The following is a 19898-nucleotide window of genomic DNA, read 5'->3' on the forward strand; positions in this document are numbered from 1 at the left end:
AAGAGTAAAAGGAAAGGAGGGAAGTAACAGCAGAAATTATAGGAATTTAAAGTATCATCAGAGACTGCTTTGAGAACCTCTGTGCCACAAATCTAGAAGAAATATATAGATTCTTGGACTCTATCACATCTCAAGACTGAAATGAGATGAGTTGGAATGCCTTAACAGACTTATCACTGGAGGAAATTGAAGTAGCAATCAAAGTCTTTCCAAAACAAAAGCCCAGGCGCAGAATGGATTCACTAGTGAATTCTTTCAAACCTTAACGGAGGATTTTTTCCAGGCTTTTCTTTCCAGACATAGAATAATGGCGCTAATTTGTGGAATATATATTTTTAAAAAATAGTATGGTGCTAATACTCAAAGACAGGAGAGAGGAGGACTGATCCCTGGTAGCAAGCTTGCCACGAAGTGGGGGAGTGAATCAGGTGGAAACGTAACCACTATGACAGTAAGAGTTGGAAATGATTGCTCTGGACAAGAACTGGGTGCTGAAAGGAGGAGGTAAAGTGATATGCATGATGTCCATTCAGTGGCAGTACTGCAAACCACAGTGTAAAAGTGAGAGAGAGAGAGAGAGAGAGAGAGAGAGGAGAGAGAGAGAGAGAGAGAGAGAGAGAGGAGAGAGAGAGAGAGAGAGAGAGAGAGAGAGAGAGAGAGAGAGAGAGAGAGAGAGAGAGAGAGAGAGAGAGAGAGAGAGAGAGAGAGAGAGAAGAAAAATATCTGCCATAGAGGCAGGCAGGTGGAAGAGAAACTCAGGACATTGGTCTGGACAAGAACTGGGTGCTGAAAGGAGGAAGTAAAGTGATATGCATGGTGTCCATTCAGTGACAGTACTGCAAAGCACAGTGTAAAAGTATAAAAGAGAGAGAGAGAGAGAGAGAGAGGAGAGAGAGAGGAGAGAGAGAGAGAGAGAGAGAGAGAGAGAGAGAGAGAGAGAGAGAGAGAGAGAGAGAGAGAGAGAGAGAGAGAGAGAGAGAGAATATCTGCCCTAGAGGCAGGCAGGTGGAAGAGAAACTCAGGACATTGGTAGTGTGAAATGCATGCTGGTGAAATGATGCGTGTTGGACACTGTATGACTGAAACTCAGTCATGAACAACTCTGTAAATATCTCACATTGATTCAATTAAGACTTTTTTTTTTTAAAGGGAAAGGAGGGAGAAGATCAAGGAAGTAGGGGATTAAAATCTAAGTTTAATTCTGGATGTATTAACTTCTGTATCTCAGTAGTATCTTTTGGTAGTTTGAATCCTGGTGGGCCTGGAGCAGAAGTCTAACGGGTATAGCGCTTATCCTACTTGAGTTCCATCCCTGATATTCCAGATGGTTCCCCAAGGACCGCCAACAATAACCCATGAGTGTAGAACCACAAGTGACCACTGAGCATTACAGGATGTGACCCAAACCTAAAAGACTAAAATAAGATTTCTGATGGGCCTCTTATTTCCTAGAAATTTGATCTTCCATTTATTTTTAAGCAAAATCCAAACTTTCTAGCCATGCTTTTCACTATTAGTTTTAGTTCTACTAGCCTTATTTGTACTTTTCCACACTTTTAAAAAAAACTTTATTAGCTTTATACGAACTCTTCCTTATTCCTCTAGCAGGCCTATTTCAGTCCTTCAAAGACGGCAGATTTGGGGATCAGAGAGATAATACAGGGGGTAAAGCACTTGCCTTGCATGCAGCTAATCTAGGTTCAATATCCAGCACCCCAGGTGAGCCCTGCCAAGAGTGAGCCCTGAGCATGGAGCCAGGTATAAGCCCCGAGCACAGCCGGGTGTGGCCCCAAAGTTGAATAGAAAAAGAAAAAAGAAAGAAAAGGACAAGGCATGTATGTCCATATTTCAGTGAACTGAATGAATGATGTATAAAATACTTGGACCTCAATAAATACAGTCGTTTTTTACTATTTGTTGTCATTGGTACAGAGCCAAGACTAGGACTAGCCCTTAAGTACTGTTGGGTTTGGTTCCAAATGTCCAACTCCCTGCAATAACTCTTTGAGAATTGCAAAATGATTGTTCTAAAAGCTCTCAGTTTAAAGCCAGAGAAGTCAGTATAATTAGAAACTAAGTATTTATGTCAGCGTCACATTTTAAGAAAAACAATATAAAATTTGGTCACAGGTTAGAAGAATCTACCAAAATGTTTATGGACATGAAATTCTAGTGATGATTATTGCAGTGAATTGTTTTAAGCAGCCCGACAAACCGCGTGAAGATGGGCTCAGTTTATTGCCTCAGTGACATTGTGTGGAAATCCGCTTTTGCTTGCCTGGCAACTCTGACCAAACTACGGCAGTGGTGCTTACTTTGAGGAGTTGGGAGATTTATTATTGTAAATATTTTTAAAGTCTCGAGCTAAAGAAGACTTAATTAGGTGCAATGCGTGGGTTTCTACGTATATAAACAACCTGCCAATTTTGCCTGAGAAATGGCTTGGTCAGAAGTAGAATTCAGTTATTTTATTTTTAATTAAAAACATTTTTAATTGAATCACCATGAGATGCACAGTTAAAAAATTGTTCACGGTTGAGTTTCAGCCAGACAATCTTCCAACACCCATCCCTTCACCAGTGCGTTAAAATTTTTTTTCAAGTTGAAAGATTAAAATATTAAAAAAACAAATTAATACTGAGTATAAGAACATTTTTAGTTGTTTTTTTTTAAGCCAGTCAAATTGAGCAGTGGGGGGGGGTTATATACCAACTTTTGTGATTCTAACGTTAATAAGTTCTGATAAACCACTGCCATTGGACCAGCCAGTTTTGTTTCTTTTAAGACCAAGAATATTCTTATGAATAAATATTCCAAATGAATCTAAGGATCGGAGAGAGAAACTCTAGCTTAATTCATGAAGCTAGAGTGAGTAAGTGATATGGGTTTTATTTATTTCTTTAATGTAGCTGTTTATAAATTAGAGACTGATAAACTCTCTTTAAACCTATTATCAGATAAGTACCTTAGCTTCTAGTTAAAGTTTCTTTTATCGTTTTTTCCACCCCCTGATCTCCCCAATAGTCCTGGGGCCATCTTCAGTACAACCAGGAGGGCATCTGGTGCCAGGGATCAAATCTTAGGGCGTTGTGCACATCAGGCATGTACTGTTAGCTATTTGAGCCATCTCCCTGGTCCCTAATTACAGTTTCTTTTTGTTGGTATCTTCTTCATGTCATAAGCTATGAAGTTACCCCCCCCCCAAATACTGATAATGCCTCACGTGAACCACACAGCATGATATAGCTATAGGCCAGTTTCTCTACTAGTTAACCAGGGAGTTGCTTTAATCTCAGGTACGAGTTGAGCTCAAAGCAGTAGTGTTTTTAGTCAGTACTACAGAGATTAAAACATCTTTCTGCTTCTTCTTTACTAAACTCATACCCCAAATCTTCTCTTTTTTTCTTTTTTGTTATTATCTTTATTTAAACACCGCAATTACAAACATGATTATAGTTGTATGATTACAGTCATGTAAAGAACACCCCCCTTCACCAGTGCAACATTCCCACCACCAATTTCCCAGATCTCCCCCCTCCCCACCTCCCCACACCTGTGCTCGAGACAGGCTTTCTACTTCCCTCATTCATTCACATTGTTATGATAGTTTTCAGTGTAGTCATCTCTCCAACTGCACTCATCACTCTATGTGATGAGCTTCATGTCATGAGCTGCACCTACCAGCCCCCATCTCTCTTGTCTTTGAGATACTGTTAAAAATTTCTTTCATTTTTCTTAAAGCCCATACATGAGTGAAACCATTCTGTATCTTTCTCCCCAAATCTTACTTTCCCATTTTGCTAACTTTTTTCAGCAACATTTCCCTGAGTTGTAAAATGAAACCATGCTTTAAATTCTTGAGAGGGGGTCATCTTGTTTTTTATTATAAAATGAAAAAAAAAAGTACTTTATGTAGCAAAATAATAGCATGAATGTATGAGATGTTCTTATGTGGTGAAGAGATTGGGAGTAAACTATGTAAAATTTTTTCTTTTGTATTTCTTACATTCTACCCCTTCACTTTCCCCCTTAGATTTCTTCATCGAAGAAATTCCCATTTCCTGGAGCATTATTACGTGATGTGAGACTTTACATTTTCTTGAAGTAATATGGATTTTGTACTACAGAATCAAGCTATTGGCCATCTAGGAAACTTTTGTTGATCAAAAAGTGGTGCAGGATTTTAGAGATGACCATGACAACATCCCATATGAATGGGCATGTCACTGAGGAGTCAGACAGTGAAGTAAAAAGTGTGGATCTTGCGTCACCCGAGGAACCTCAGAAGCACCGAGAAATGGCTGTTGACTGCCCTGGAGACCTGGGCACCAGGATGATGCCCGTCCGTCGAAGTGCCCAGCTGGAGCGCATTCGGCAGCAACAGGAAGACATGCGACGTCGGCGGGAGGAAGAAGGGAAAAAGCAAGAACTGGACCTAAATTCCTCCATGAGACTTAAAAAACTAGCCCAGATTCCTCCAAAGACTGGCATAGATAACCCTATATTCGATACCGAAGAAGGAATTATCTTAGAAAGCCCTCATTATGCTGTGAAAATATTAGGTAAGTAAATATAACAGTGACAGAAAATGTAGTGCTTTTATTTCTCTTGGTCAAAAATTTGTATAAGAAGGAGTTGAAAAGAATAAAAGAATGCCATACTTTCGGAGAGATAGCACAGCAGTGTTTGCCTTGCAAGCAGCCGATCCAGGACCAAAGGTGGTTGGTTCGAATCCCAGTGTCCCATATGGCCCCCCGTGCCTGCCAGGAGCTATTTCTGAGCAGACAGCCAGGAGTAACCCCTGAGCACCGCCGGGTATGGCCTAAAAACCAAAAAATAAATAAATAAATAAATAAATAAATAAATAAATAAATAAATAAATAAAAGACTGCCATACTTTGAAATCAGTCAGCCAAGACCAGTGTTTTTCTTGAAAAGACCAAAGAACTATCATTCTTTACTGGTAGCATATAGGATAGCTTAAATTTAAAGTCCAGTCACTGCAACATACTTCCTATAGATAAAGTCATTGAATTAAATTCTTTACATGTGATCCAACACTTCAAGCTTTGTAAGTCATCTATTTTTTTTTTTTTAGAAGATAGAAAAGTTTATTGGAGAGTAGAGGAGAAATGAAAAGGAACTCCCCACCTGGGCAGGAACTAAGCATCATGACTAAGTTCCTAATTCACCTCTTATTTAAAACTCAAACTTTTATTTCAAAATTACTGTAAAGTGGTTTTCAGATTTTGAATTTCTGATTTCAAGTTTGTAAAATTAACATTTGTGGCTCACGGCTGATTTTTTTTTTTTTTATTAATAAGACCTAGTAGCATCAATAAGAACTAGTACCATTCATATAGATCATATACATTAAAAAGAGATACTACAGGGGCTAGACTAGAGAGATAGCACAGCGGTAGGGCGTCTGTCTTAGACACAGATGATCTGTGGTTTGAATCCCGGCAACTCATATGGTCCCCGAGCCTGCCAGGAGCGATTTCCGAGTGTAAAGCCAGGAGTAACCCCTGTGCACTGCCGGGTATTACCCAAACAAAAACAAAAAAAAGAAAAGCTAAAGAGATACTACAGGAGTAAGGTGCTTGCTTTGCTCTGTATATGATCCTCTAGCACCAGCAGAATTGACCTTTGAACCAAGAGCTATGGCCAGCTAGTGAACACTGTTGGGTGTGTCCCTACTGTCTCCCCTCTCTTTCCCTAAAACCTAAACCAAAAAATTTTTGTAATCAAATACATTTGAGAACAGTGAATGAAATAAGTAAGCAGTGTTATAGAATTTCTGAAAGCCTTTAGAATACGAATATGATCCAAAAATTGAAATCTTTAATGTATGCTTTCTTTGCTTAATCATTAAATTTACTGTCTTCTCTTCTTGCACGTATACAAATGAATGATTACTGAACTAGTACTAGAAATTTGCTGTACTAAATTTGAGAAAAGTAGCCTCACATATTAAATTTTATTCCCATAAAAACAGGTTGCTGTCGTTGAAATAGGTTTTTTATTTTTGGTTTTGGGGCCACACCCAGAGTGCTCAGGACTTATTTCGACTCTACTCAGAGAGGGCACAGACCTATCATTCCTGGTAGGGCACAGGGATATCTGCGGCAAGGGTCTGAACCACATTGGCCACTTGCAAGGCAAGCTCCCTATCTGCCGTATTATCTCTCCAGTTGACCCCCTTTTGTTCTCTTTTTGTCATAATAAAAATATTTCATTCTTGGGCTGGCGCAGTTGTATAGTGGTTAGGGCACTTTCCTTGCATGTGGCCAATCTGAGTTCGATCCCCAGCATCCCATGTAATCCTCTTGAGCACCAGAAGTAATTTCTGAGTGCAAAGACAGGAGTAATCCCAGAGCATTGCTGGGTGGAGCCCCACCAAAAAACAAAACAATAAATATTTCATTCCCAGATGCCTCTTTGATCCTCATCTTATCATCATCATCATTTCTTAAAGTGGAACCCAGAGCCTCACCCATGTGAAGCGTGTGCTCCACCACTGAGCCACATCCCTAGCTTTTCCTGGCATTATTTCTTATTAAAATATTTATAAATACTTAGAAAAAAATTACATTATAGTATGTCCATCCTGCCTCTAGGTTGATTCTTCTGTTTTTCTATTTAGATTTCTTATAAGATTACCATTTCTTTTTCTTTTTTTTTTTTAAATTTTAATCATTTTTATCTTGACCAAAGTGGATTGCAAATCATTCACAGTAGTATTTCAGGTACATAGTGACACTGAACCAGGGGCATTTCCACCACCAGTGTTTTCCTCCCTCCAGCTCTATTCCCAGCATGCATCCGATATCCTCCTCCTTTGCCCCCACTCCAGCCCGGGCTGCTAGTATAAGTGGTCCCTTCTGTGTTTAGCTTGTTGTAGGTTGGTTATCGATTCTGTTGTCGTTGGCTTTGGATTTGGTGTTCAAGTCTGATCATTTTTTATTTCTACTCAATGTTCATATGACTGTTTGGTCTTGGTGTCCTCCACTATTTCCCCCTCAATTTGTGAGGCAGAACAGGACATTGATTTTTTTCTTATATAAGGCAAAATATTCATTTGGGATCTATTTCTATTCGTATCAGTAAAGAGACAACTGCCATTTACATCAGAAGCCCTTCATGAGTCCTGTTGTTTGACTTTTGCCTAAGCACAGAAGATACAAGATGGAGCCTATTTCTTTTAGATCTTCAGCTTTTCCCAATTTCTGCTTTGTACGTTGATTGGCTAACTTCTCTATAAGTATAGAAAGGACAATATTTACACCTAGAGAGTGCAGCTACATTTTCTTCCAGTTTCAAGTCTACTATGATTGAAAAAAAACACAGCATCGTGCGATCCTTGAACTTGAGGCTATTTTGCATGTGTTTTTTTTTTTTAAATAATATCTTTATAAGCACCTTGATTATAGACAGCATGTGTTTTTTTAAAAGTTGTAATGTCAGTTAGAATTTCAGTTTGAAGGGCCAGAAAGGTACCTCAACAGACGGAAGCAATTTTTGCCTGCCAGAAACTTTGGTTTGATCCCCAATACTGCACTACTGGATGAATTAATCCCCTCCCACCACTCCGAAACATCAGTTTGAGATTTTCTTATTTTTATTTTATAAAAATATGAAGTGTAATAGCTTTGTACCAAGCATTATTTTTTCTGTTCACAATTTGCTAACACATCAAACTACAGCAGGAGTACTCCTTTAAAGTTGCATGTGTCTCCCTGCCAGTATTTTGATTAAAACACACATACCAGGGGATTACTTCTCACAGACCTTTTCAGGCCAGAAACAGCACCTCTCTTAAAAAGGGAAATAGTACTACAACTGAGTTATTTCTTTGAGCTGGGGTCTTCGATTTCCAAAGGATACATCTGTGAGTAGAGAGAAAATAATCCTTTATGAATGGAAAAGTGTAAATAAAAAGGTTAGATACTTGTCTTATAGTTTTTAATGAAAGTTTTATTTGCTACTGCATAATAATAAAAATGACAATGATAGAAAATAATTAAAAAGGGTGAACTGATTTTCCTTGTATAAAAGTAGCCAAAATCTTACTGAAAAATAGAAAATAGTGATGTGGGAATTTAATTTCAAATGAATATTGGTACTAAGAAAACTTTGCTTAAAATTAGCATGTTATTAAAATTTGCTTCGCTGTAACTAAAATAGTTATGTTTTTCTTTTTCATAAGAAACAGCAAACTACCCGTGAGTAATTTAGGGAAAAGAACAGTGCTGGTTTGAGTGGGATTAAGTGGATATAGATTCATTTCAGATCTCTTTTAGAGTATGACTTTTATGGGTTTTATTTGGTTTTAAAGTTTTAAGTAGTTTGGACTAGAGTTATATACAGGTCGGTAGAGTACACAGAATAGTAGAAGGAAATGATCTAGGAAAGTCTTGTTTTATTAGGTTTATTATGTCTTTAAGAAGCCTGAGAAAAGGAACATGCATTCTTTTTTTTTTTTTTTTTTTTTTTTTTTTTTTTTTTTTTTTCCAGTTTTATAATTTTTTATTATGAATTATGAGAACAAAAGATGCAAAGAAAGAGGATAAGGTAAAGTTACAGTGGAAGGACAATCACCCATAACATAATTATCAGAAGAAGTCCCCTTGCTGATATCTTAACTTTGAACTTTCACCAAAGAAAGTTAAGATAAGTAAAACAGAATCCATGTGCAATTACTTTGTCCCTCAAGTCCCCAGATTGTAGCACATTATAATATTTCTTAACAGCACACAAGGCAATCTAAAGCCATCAAACTTACGTAACTCCTTAAACATTAGAGGCATAGTATATTTTACATTTCCATGTACATGCATATTAGCTTAAGTTAACCTCAAATTTTAAGTGGGTGTGTTTTAAGGATTAGAGTCAAAGGAGCACAGTAAAAACGGTGTTAGAGTGGCAATTGTTGTTTGCATAGGCCCACCAAAATATGAGAGGCATGGAAAGGAATAGCCTTGGCCTAAATACAAAGAGATCCTACCCCTGAAGTTTCCTGGCATAAGACCAGCTCTAGGCCTCAGGAAAGTTATCGTTCGTTCCAAGACATTGTCCGTAGCGCCAACACACTTATCACACAGTCTCTGTTGTCGGTCTCATGTTTCTGTATTAAAGATTCTGGAATCTGCATGTCCTACATTGAAGTCATGATGTGGAGTGCCTTCTCGTTTCACCTCACCATGAAAGGGGAATGCAGGAAGCCCTGTCCTGTAAGCAGGTTGTTGTTGTTAAGTCTTCTCAGTGTTAAGGGAAGTCTCTTTTGAGCAGGACGATGTCTGAGCAGTGGTAGGGTCTTCCGTGGTAGAGGATTGCTTCCAGGTGATGTTATAGACAAACCTCACCATAAAGGGGCAATACAGCAAGCCCTGTCCAGTAAGCAGGCCATTGTTCTTGTTGTCTTCTCAGTGTTAAGGGATGTCTCTTTTGAGTAGATCGATGTCAGAGCAGCTGTAGGGTCGTCCCTGGTACAGGAATGCCTCCGGGTGATGTTATATACAACCCTGGATGTTTTGTAAATGTCTTCTGTAGATCAAGGGGTAAATGGAGAATGCCCATTCTTCTGAGGCCTGTGCCAGGTCTTTATGTCAATGTTCAGGGTGTAAGGTCTCATTGCACTACAAGATTTGTGTGTTCCCATTTCTATTAGATAAGAACTTATTAGTATGTATAGTATTTTCCCATGTTAGTGTGCCTACGCAAACAAGTAATAAAGCCACGTGGTGCTATCAGATATATGGGGGCATAAGAACATTTCCAACAAGACCCATGACTTGGTTCAAAACATAAGTATTAAACTGAGGGATTCTTTCACACCAAATTCCATATTGAGCAGTTCACAAAGAGAAGATAAAAAACATGGGGGGGGGATCATCACTGTATAAGAAAGTATTTAGCAAAAGTTATAGCCGTCAAAGAAAACACCCATAAAATGTTGAAAAGATATGCGTCATTTTTATGCCTTTTAAAATAGTTGGGTGGGTGTTAACTCTAGGGCAACACTTTGGTATGTGAATTAGGAGTCAATACTACTTAAGTCAGAAAAGGTAAAAAAGGAGTAATGATGATAGGAGATAAAGAAGTTAAAGAGAACTATGAACTTATGAAGGGGTATGTAAAAGGGCAGAGTACAAAATGGACATTCTGCATACATAAAAACATAATTCAATGATAGTGAGTACTATTAATGTTTCTTGTGAGAGTACGATTAATGTTTCTTGTGCGCGCGGGGGCGATAACCCCCGGGCGATTTTGAGAATGTAGACTGGACAGAGATTACCAGTGCCAGCCAAACCTCCTCCTGCTAGACTCCCGGCTCCCAGGAAGGAGAGATCCTTCAAGAAGCTGGGAGACCAGAGGTTCAGAGCCCCACCCAGACCCTCCCTAAGGAGCCACATGGATAGTGGGGGAAGGCCTAGGGTACCTTCAAGCTCCACCAAGGGACCCAACTCACCGGCTTGCCCAGGCGTGTGGCCCGGGAAAGCCCTGGAGATCTGGAGCAAGGCGGCAGAGGGGTGCTGGGGTTACCCAAGTCCCGCACCCCCCCCAGGCCTGGCCAAGCAGGCCTCCGGCATGGCGTGGGCTTGCCAAGCCTCCTACTGCTAGACTCCCGGCTCCCAGGAAGGAGAGATCCTTCAAGAAGCTGGGAGACCAGAGGTTCAGAGCCCCACCCAGACCCTCCCTAAGGAGCCACATGGATAGTGGGGGAAGGCCTAGGGTACCTTCAAGCTCCACCAAGGGACCCAACTCACCGGCTTGCCCAGGCGTGTGGCCCGGGAAAGCCCTGGAGATCTGGAGCAAGGCGGCAGAGGGGTGCTGGGGTTACCCAAGTCCCGCACCCCCCCTAGGCCTGGCCAAGCAGGCCTCCGGCATTGCGTGGGCTTGCCAAGCCTCCTCCTGCTAGACTCCCGGCTCCCAGGAAGGAGAGATCCTTCAAGAAGCTGGGAGACCAGAGGTTCAGAGCCCCACCCAGACCCTCCCTAAGGAGCCACATGGATAGTGGGGGAAGGCCTAGGGTACCTTCAAGCTCCACCAAGGGACCCAACTCACCGGCTTGCCCAGGCGTGTGGCCCGGGAAAGCCCTGGAGATCTGGAGCAAGGTGGCAGAGGGGTGCTGGGGTTACCCAAGTCCCGCACCCCCCCTAGGCCTGGCCAAGCAGGCCTCCGGCATGGCGTGGGCTTGCCAAGCCTCCTCCTGCTAGACTCCCGGCTCCCAGGAAGGAGAGATCCTTCAAGAAGCTGGGAGACCAGAGGTTCAGAGCCCCACCCAGACCCTCCCTAAAGAGCCGCATGGATAGTGGGGGAAGGCCTAGGGTACCTTCAAGCTCCACCAAGGGACCCAACTCACCGGCTTGCCCAGGCGTGTGGCCCGGGAAAGCCCTGGAGATCTGGAGCAAGGCGGCAGAGGGGTGCTGGGGTTACCCAAGTCCCGCACCCCCCCTAGGCCTGGCCAAGCAGGCCTCCGGCATGGCGTGGGCTTGCCAAGCCTCCTCCTGCTAGACTCCCGGCTCCCAGGAAGGAGAGATCCTTCAAGAAGCTGGGAGACCAGAGGTTCAGAGCCCCACCCAGACCCTCCCTAAGGAGCCGCATGGATAGTGGGGGAAGGCCTAGGGTACCTTCAAGCTCCACCAAGGGACCCAACTCACCGGCTTGCCTAGGCGTGTGGCCCGGGAAAGCCCTGGAGATCTGGAGCAAGGCGGCAGAGAAGTGCTGGGGTTACCCAAGTCCAGCACCCCCCTTAGGCCTGGCCAAGCAGGCCTCCGGCATGGCGTGGGCTTGCCAAGCCTCCTCCTGCTAGACTCCCGGCTCCCAGGAAGGAGAGATCCTTCAAGAAGCTGGGAGACCAGAGGTTCAGAGCCCCACCCAGACCCTCCCTAAGGAGCCGCATGGATAGTGGGGGAAGGCCTAGGGTACCTTCAAGCTCCACCAAGGGACCCAACTCACCGGCTTGCCCAGGCGTGTGGCCCGGGAAAGCCCTGGAGATCTGGAGCAAGGCGGCAGAGGGTTGCTGGGGTTACCCAAGTCCCGCACCCCCCCTAGGCCTGGCCAAGCAGGCCTCCGGCATGGCGTGGGCTTGCCAAGCCTCCTCCTGCTAGACTCCCGGCTCCCAGGAAGGAGAGATCCTTCAAGAAGCTGGGAGACCAGAGGTTCAGAGCCCCACCCAGACCCTCTCTAAGGAGCCGCATGGATAGTGGGGGAAGGCCTAGGGTACCTTCAAGCTCCACCAAGGGACCCAACTCACCGGCTTGCCCAGGCGTGTGGCCCGGGAAAGCCCTGGAGATCTGGAGCAAGGCGGCAGAGGGGTGCTGGGGTTACCCAAGTCCCGCACCCCCCACTAGGCCTGGCCAAGCAGGCCTCCGGCATGGCGTGGGCTTGCCAAGCCTCCTCCTGCTAGACTCCCGGCTCCCAGGAAGGAGAGATCCTTCAAGAAGCTGGGAGACCAGAGGTTCAGAGCCCCACCCAGACCCTCCCTAAGGAGCTGCATGGATAGTGGGGGAAGGCCTAGGGTACCTTCAAGCTCCACCAAGGGACCCAACTCACCGGCTTGCCCAGGCGTGTGGCCCGGGAAAGCCCTGGAGATCTGGAGCAAGGCGGCAGAGGGGTGCTGGGGTTACCCAAGTCCCGCACCCCTCCTAGGCCTGGCCAAGCAGGCCTCCGGCATGGCGTGGGCTTGCCAAGCCTCCTCCTGCTAGACTCCCGGCTCCCAGGAAGGAGAGATCCTTCAAGAAGCTGGGAGACCAGAGGTTCAGAGCCCCACCCAGACCCTCCCTAAGGAGCCGCATGGATAGTGGGGGAAGGCCTAGGGTACCTTCAAGCTCCACCAAGGGACCCAACTCACCGGCTTGCCTAGGCGTGTGGCCCGGGAAAGCCCTGGAGATCTGGAGCAAGGCGGCAGAGAAGTGCTGGGGTTACCCAAGTCCAGCACCCCCCTTAGGCCTGGCCAAGCAGGCCTCCGGCATGGCGTGGGCTTGCCAAGCCTCCTCCTGCTAGACTCCCGGCTCCCAGGAAGGAGAGATCCTTCAAGAAGCTGGGAGACCAGAGGTTCAGAGCCCCACCCAGACCCTCCCTAAGGAGCCGCATGGATAGTGGGGGAAGGCCTAGGGTACCTTCAAGCTCCACCAAGGGACCCAACTCACCGGCTTGCCCAGGCGTGTGGCCCGGGAAAGCCCTGGAGATCTGGAGCAAGGCGGCAGAGGGTTGCTGGGGTTACCCAAGTCCCGCACCCCCCCTAGGCCTGGCCAAGCAGGCCTCCGGCATGGCGTGGGCTTGCCAAGCCTCCTCCTGCTAGACTCCCGGCTCCCAGGAAGGAGAGATCCTTCAAGAAGCTGGGAGACCAGAGGTTCAGAGCCCCACCCAGACCCTCTCTAAGGAGCCGCATGGATAGTGGGGGAAGGCCTAGGGTACCTTCAAGCTCCACCAAGGGACCCAACTCACCGGCTTGCCCAGGCGTGTGGCCCGGGAAAGCCCTGGAGATCTGGAGCAAGGCGGCAGAGGGGTGCTGGGGTTACCCAAGTCCCGCACCCCCCCTAGGCCTGGCCAAGCAGGCCTCCGGCATGGCGTGGGCTTGCCAAGCCTCCTCCTGCTAGACTCCCGGCTCCCAGGAAGGAGAGATCCTTCAAGAAGCTGGGAGACCAGAGGTTCAGAGCCCCACCCAGACCCTCCCTAAGGAGCCACATGGATAGTGGGGGAAGGCCTAGGGTACCTTCAAGCTCCACCAAGGGACCCAACTCACCGGCTTGCCCAGGCGTGTGGCCCGGGAAAGCCCTGGAGATCTGGAGCAAGGCGGCAGAGGGGTGCTGGGGTTACCCAAGTCCCGCACCCCCCACTAGGCCTGGCCAAGCAGGCCTCCGGCATGGCGTGGGCTTGCCAAGCCTCCTCCTGCTAGACTCCCGGCTCCCAGGAAGGAGAGATCCTTCAAGAAGCTGGGAGACCAGAGGTTCAGAGCCCCACCCAGACCCTCCCTAAGGAGCTGCATGGATAGTGGGGGAAGGCCTAGGGTACCTTCAAGCTCCACCAAGGGACCCAACTCACCGGCTTGCCCAGGCGTGTGGCCCGGGAAAGCCCTGGAGATCTGGAGCAAGGCGGCAGAGGGGTGCTGGGGTTACCCAAGTCCCGCACCCCCCCTAGGCCTGGCCAAGCAGGCCTCCGGCATGGCGTGGGCTTGCCAAGCCTCCTCCTGCTAGACTCCCGGCTCCCAGGAAGGAGAGATCCTTCAAGAAGCTGGGAGACCAGAGGTTCAGAGCCCCACCCAGACCCTCCCTAAGGAGCTGCATGGATAGTGGGGGAAGGCCTAGGGTACCTTCAAGCTCCACCAAGGGACCCAACTCACCGGCTTGCCCAGGCGTGTGGCCCGGGAAAGCCCTGGAGATCTGGAGCAAGGCGGCAGAGGGGTGCTGGGGTTACCCAAGTCCCGCACCCCTCCTAGGCCTGGCCAAGCAGGCCTCCGGCATGGCGTGGGCTTGCCAAGCCTCCTCCTGCTAGACTCCCGGCTCCCAGGCGGAACATGCATTCTGTCACCCACCCATGCTTGAAATTGGTGGTTAGAAAATTTGCTCTAACATCATGGAAAAATAGAGACATATTCATAGGAGCATCAAACTAAATAAAATATGCTCATACTATTTGCAGCTTGTTTCAGTCTTGTTTAGTATCTACATATGTTTTTGCCAGGTGTTTTGAATATTCAGACTGTTGCTGGGAATAACACCTTGGGCCCGAGAGACCACGCAGAGGTTTGACTGCATAGCTTGCATGCCTGAGACCCAGGTTCAATAGCTAGCATCGCATGGTGCCCCAAGCGTAGCCAGAAATAAACAGCCTCTGAGCACAACCGGGTGTGGCCCCAACACAGAAAACAAAACGAAAAGGACAAACTATTCCTGTTTTGACATAATAAAATGAACGATTGCTTCCCATTCCTCCCAACTTCTGAGTTTTAACTGATCATGAATGTACTACAAGTTTGCCGGCCTATATTTAGGTGTTGCTTTTTTTAAAATAAAGTTTATCTGAAGATAACAAAAATCCAGTTCCAAAAAGCCTTTGAGCTCTGATATTTCAAAAAATTATTTCTTTTGCTACCACATTTTAACTCAACTGCTATAGGTATTTCCAGACAAACTTCAATTGGTCAGTCTTTAAGGATTTTCCTACCCTCCCCCACGAGAAGTGCCATTATTAGAACTGTTTGATTCGACTTAATGTTTAAAACGTTAGGGTACTTGAAATTTATGATTTGTTCCGATTGCTGAAATTAAAGCAAATCTAAAGCAAATATTAAAATATTTGAGTGTGTATAGTGTATTAGTTAGATATGCATCATTCTCCAGACAACCTGCTATACCATTTAGTCTTTGATAAAATGTGAAAATTCATTTGTTAGGTTTTTTTTTTTTTTTAAGTTTTAAACTTTTCTGACTTGCAAAGATTTGGCTTTATATAGTAATATTATCTTCAGAAATGCACGACATAAATTCTGGAAGTTTCGGATAATCCAAGTTAAATATTAAAATGCTTTGACCAAGGCTGGAGAGATGACCCACAGAGCTGAGTTCTTTGTATGGAGGAGCCCCTGTTTAAATTTCCTGACAACATGGTTCCCAGGCATTGCTAAGAACTGAGCAATGAGCACTGAGCTGGGTGTAGACTCTGAGCAACCCCCCCCCCCCCCCGGTACCTTAAAAATCTAGAATAAAAAATACTGGTATTTAATTTGAGTGGGGCTTTTTTTTTTTTTTTTTTTTGGTTTTTGGGCCACACCCTGCGGTGCTCAGGGGTTACTCCTGGCTGTCTGCTCAGAAATAGCTCCTGGCAGGCACGGGGGACCCTATAGGACACCGGGATTCGAACCAACAACCTTTGGTCCTGGATCGGCTGCTTGCAAGGCAAATGCCGCTGTGCTATCTCTCCGGGCCCTGAGTGGGGCTTTTTTAGCCCTTAAATAAATGATGTATCTATTAGCTATCATAATTTTTCTCCTTTCTCCACACCCTGGTAAGCTTATTCTACTTTCTTTGTTTGTTTATTCTGTTTTGTGTGTTTTGTTTTTGTTTTTGGGGAGAACCACTCCCAGCGATGTTCAGGGGGTTACTTCTGGCTCTGCGTTCAGGAATTACTCCCGGTGGAGCTCAGAGGACCGTATAGGATGCCAGTGATCAAACCCAGGCCAGTCAAATGCAAGACAAGCACCATATCCAATGTATCATCTCTCTGGCCCCATTTTCATTATAAGTGGAATCCCATAATAAGTAGGCTCAGATAATAATGTGGTTTGTTTTCAAATACTATAGTTTCTCAAGATTTTTTCCACATTGAAGCATGAACCAGTACTTCATTCTTTTTTCATGACCAAACAATAATATTCCACTTATACACCAGTTCTTTCTTTTTTTTTTTTTTTATAAATTTTTATTTAAGCACCATACTTACAAGCATGATTGTAGTTGGGTATCAGTCATAAACAGAACACACCCCCCTTCACCAGTGCAACATTCCCACCACGATGCCTCTGATCTCCATCCTCCCCTACCCCTACCTGATTTGAAGACAAGCAATCTACTTTTCTCATTCATTAACTTTGTCCTATTAGTTGCTAGTGTAGTTATTTCCCTAATGGCATTGGCCACTCTTTGTGGTGAGCTTCATATTGTGAGCCGGTCCTTCCGGCCCTTCACTCTATTGCCTTTGGGATTATTACAATAACGTCTTTACTTTTAAAAAAAAAATCTGTCACGTCATGCAGCTAAGATGTCTGGTGCAGTGAGCTGATATGTTCCCCAAGAAATCTTTAGTCAGCAGGTCCATTGGTGGAATCATACCCACACGTGGATTACTGGGTATATTTCTTAAATACATGACGTAGTGGTGACATAATATATCTTTTTTCTTATCATTTGGCTTTGTCTCCCTGGCAAAACTACAGACCAAAATTCGGCCTCAGTCAATGTGCAGTCGGAGAAATTTCAGTACCAAAAGCTGCTAAAGTTCCCCACTGGCTAAGTATATTTGCAGCTCAAAGACTAGTCCAGCCAGCTACCTGCAACCTATTTTCCTGTTTTCAGCTTTTAGGTAGTAAACAAACAGCATTTTACTATTCCTGCCGGCTGCAAAAATTGTAGCAGAACAAGTTTCTTATCCTTCGTTATAAGAACATCCTTTCTAAACCCAAACACCCCCTTATGTCACTTCCTTACCTTTTAGTTGGGGAGTCTTTTCATCTGTATCGACTATTCTTTTCACTTGTGTCGGCTAGTTTTTGATATGTATATTCTAGGGCCTGCTATCATTGTCTTCCTCCTCCTAAAAAATATTCTCCGCCCTTTGTTTTCGCGGAAATACCTTGCATACCAGAGTTGTGCTTAAATGTCATCAGCCTGAAAAGTAAAAATTGTCTCACAGCTACTACAGACGTGGGTCCCCATACAATTTATTTTGTGTGGTCTCATTATATCATATTTCATATTCGTCTGTTCGTGTGCCTGCTTTCCTTTCATGAAGGATTTCGTCCCTACTAGAAGATGCTGAGACGTAAGACACCTGCAGCAAAAATCTACAGATGAGTGAGACTATTCTGTGTCTATCCCTCTCCCTCTGACTTACTTCACTCAGCACAATAGATTTCATGTACATCCATGTATAAGAAAATTTCTTGACTTCATCTCTTGATGGCTGCATAATATTCCATTGTGTATATGTACCACAGTTTCTTTAGCCATCTCTCTGTTGAAGGGCATCTTGGTTGTTTCCAGAGTCTGGCTATTGTAAATAGGGCTGCAATGAATATAGGTGTGAGAAAGGGATTTTTGAATTGTTATACACCATTTCTTTTCTCTTTTTTTTTTTTTTTTTTAATTTTTGGGTCACACCCGGCAGCGCTCAGGGGTTCCTCCTGGCTCTACACTCAGAAATCACTCCTGGCAGGCACAGGGGACCATATGGGATGCCGGGATTCAAATCATTGTTTTTCTGCATGCAAGGCAAACACTCTACCTCCATGCTATCTTTCTGGCCCCTGTTATATACCATTTCTAATCTTTTTTTTGCTGGTGGAAATTTGTGGGTTTTTATCTGCCTTGATTATTATAAGTTGTGATAGCATTTATATAAGTTATTGTTTGAACTCCTTGATTATAGGGTAATTCTGTGTTTAACTTAATGTTAGATAAAAATATGTGAGGTTTTATGTGCCCTCATTCTTATTTTGATATGTGGTAAATCTTTGGATTTTTTAGCCATTTTTTCAGAACTAGAAAAAAAAAAGAAAAATGCTAAGGAACATTTATTCATAAATATTTTATTTCAAGTAAATTTATGTTTACTAGAATGAGAATTTTTGAAAAAAATCTTAACAAATTTCCAATTACAGTCAAACCCACTCATCATTTACAGAAAGGCCCAGAGATGGGAGGTGGCTTGTCACTTAACATATATGCTATACATGTAATTGGGCATGTTGTAAGTTCAGTTCCAGTCCCCCACAATAAAGCAACTAACAGTATGTGTATCTTAGTGAATAGTCCTATTTACTCTCTATTGTAGTTTATTGAGTATACAACATTATTTTATCTAAAAAAGTTGTCTACCTTGTGGTGTAGACATGACGTGAACACGTACTGTTTAAAAGGGTACATAGAGATTTGCTTAATATTTTGTAGGCTTGCCACGGATTTTTCAGTTGGTGAAAAAAATTATGTACAAAATGCAATAAAACAAGATAGGCTTGTATGGTGCACTAAGCCATAACTGCACCCAGACATTTTCAAGTTTTTCCCAAAAGACAAGAAATTAGCTGGAATATAGAATTGGGTCTTTTTTTTTTTATCTCAAACACCAAAGACTCCTTTCATTTTTTTCTAGAAAAAAAAAGTACTCACTGAGTACAACAGGACTTTTACTCAAAACCGTGCTCATGATTTGCTTCTGGTAGCATTCAGGAGGCCATAAACAGCCAGGGAGCCCCCAAATCTTTGAATCTTTGTTCTGTGTCTTCAGCCTCAAGTTTTAGCTCTTGTCAACCATAGTTAGGGATAAGAGTTTTGCTTTGCTGTCCCTCTAAACAATCTTTGCTTAACTGCTCGTGTTGTATTTGCTTTTAAGATGTCAGTCCAGTTTGTAACGAAGTATGAGAATCTTTCTTTGACTTTGATTATTTTGTGTAAACTTATTTTAACCTAGTTCCACTGAAAACAGAGATTCAAAATCTGAATTTTATGTATGTAAAAGAAGTAAAAAAAAAAAAAACAGTGGGGATCACCCTTGTAAGTAGAGCTTTTTGTTTTGTTTTTGTTTTGTTTTTTGGGGGCCACACCCAGCAGTGCTCAGGGGTTACTCCTGGCTATCAGCTCAGAAATAGCTCCTGCCAGGCAAGGGGAACCATATGAGAAGCTGGGATTCGAACTAACCACCTTAGGTCCTGAGTTGGCTGCTCGCAAGGCAAACACCTCTGTGCTATCTCTTCAGGCCCTGAGCTTTTTGTTTTGGATCACACCTGACGGAGCTACCTGGACTGGCCACATGCAAGGTGTTTAAATGCCCTACACACTGTATTGTCAGTATAACCCCAGCAGAGATATTTTGACTGCATATTTAATCTTGATTTAATCTGTCAATATGCTGGAAATCAACACTATTTCCCAATACATAACAATATTAAGTTTCTCACCTGTAGAGTCCATTTGCTGTGGTAGTTTGAGGGAAATGTCTTTTTTTTTTTTCCTTTCACAGATAAAAGTCTAGACATTTCTGGGAATAGGATAAAAGAATTTGCCATCAACAATGAAATAAATAAATTATCATACTAGAAAGGATTTCTAGAAACTGATGTTCTCATGTAGGTAGATGAAGCAACAAGAAAAGCTAAGTGCCACTAATCTAGGGTA

The 19898-nt window shown here is 43.8% G+C and overlaps 1 protein-coding gene across 1 annotated transcript in view; it reads left to right on the top strand.

Annotated features, from left to right (window-relative positions):
* Positions 1–4038: 4038 nt before the first annotated feature.
* The window catches only part of PALS1 (protein associated with LIN7 1, MAGUK p55 family member), a 56602-nt gene continuing 40742 nt past the window's right edge, over positions 4039–19898 (top strand). The window contains exon 1 of the mRNA XM_049770372.1: positions 4039–4562. Within this exon, the coding sequence (XP_049626329.1) occupies positions 4190–4562 (373 nt within the window). The 5' untranslated portion in view covers positions 4039–4189. The remainder of the gene's footprint in view (positions 4563–19898) is intronic.

The sequence above is a fragment of the Suncus etruscus genome, chromosome 3 (assembly GCF_024139225.1).
Source record: "Suncus etruscus isolate mSunEtr1 chromosome 3, mSunEtr1.pri.cur, whole genome shotgun sequence".
Taxonomy (NCBI): Eukaryota; Metazoa; Chordata; class Mammalia; order Eulipotyphla; family Soricidae; genus Suncus; species Suncus etruscus.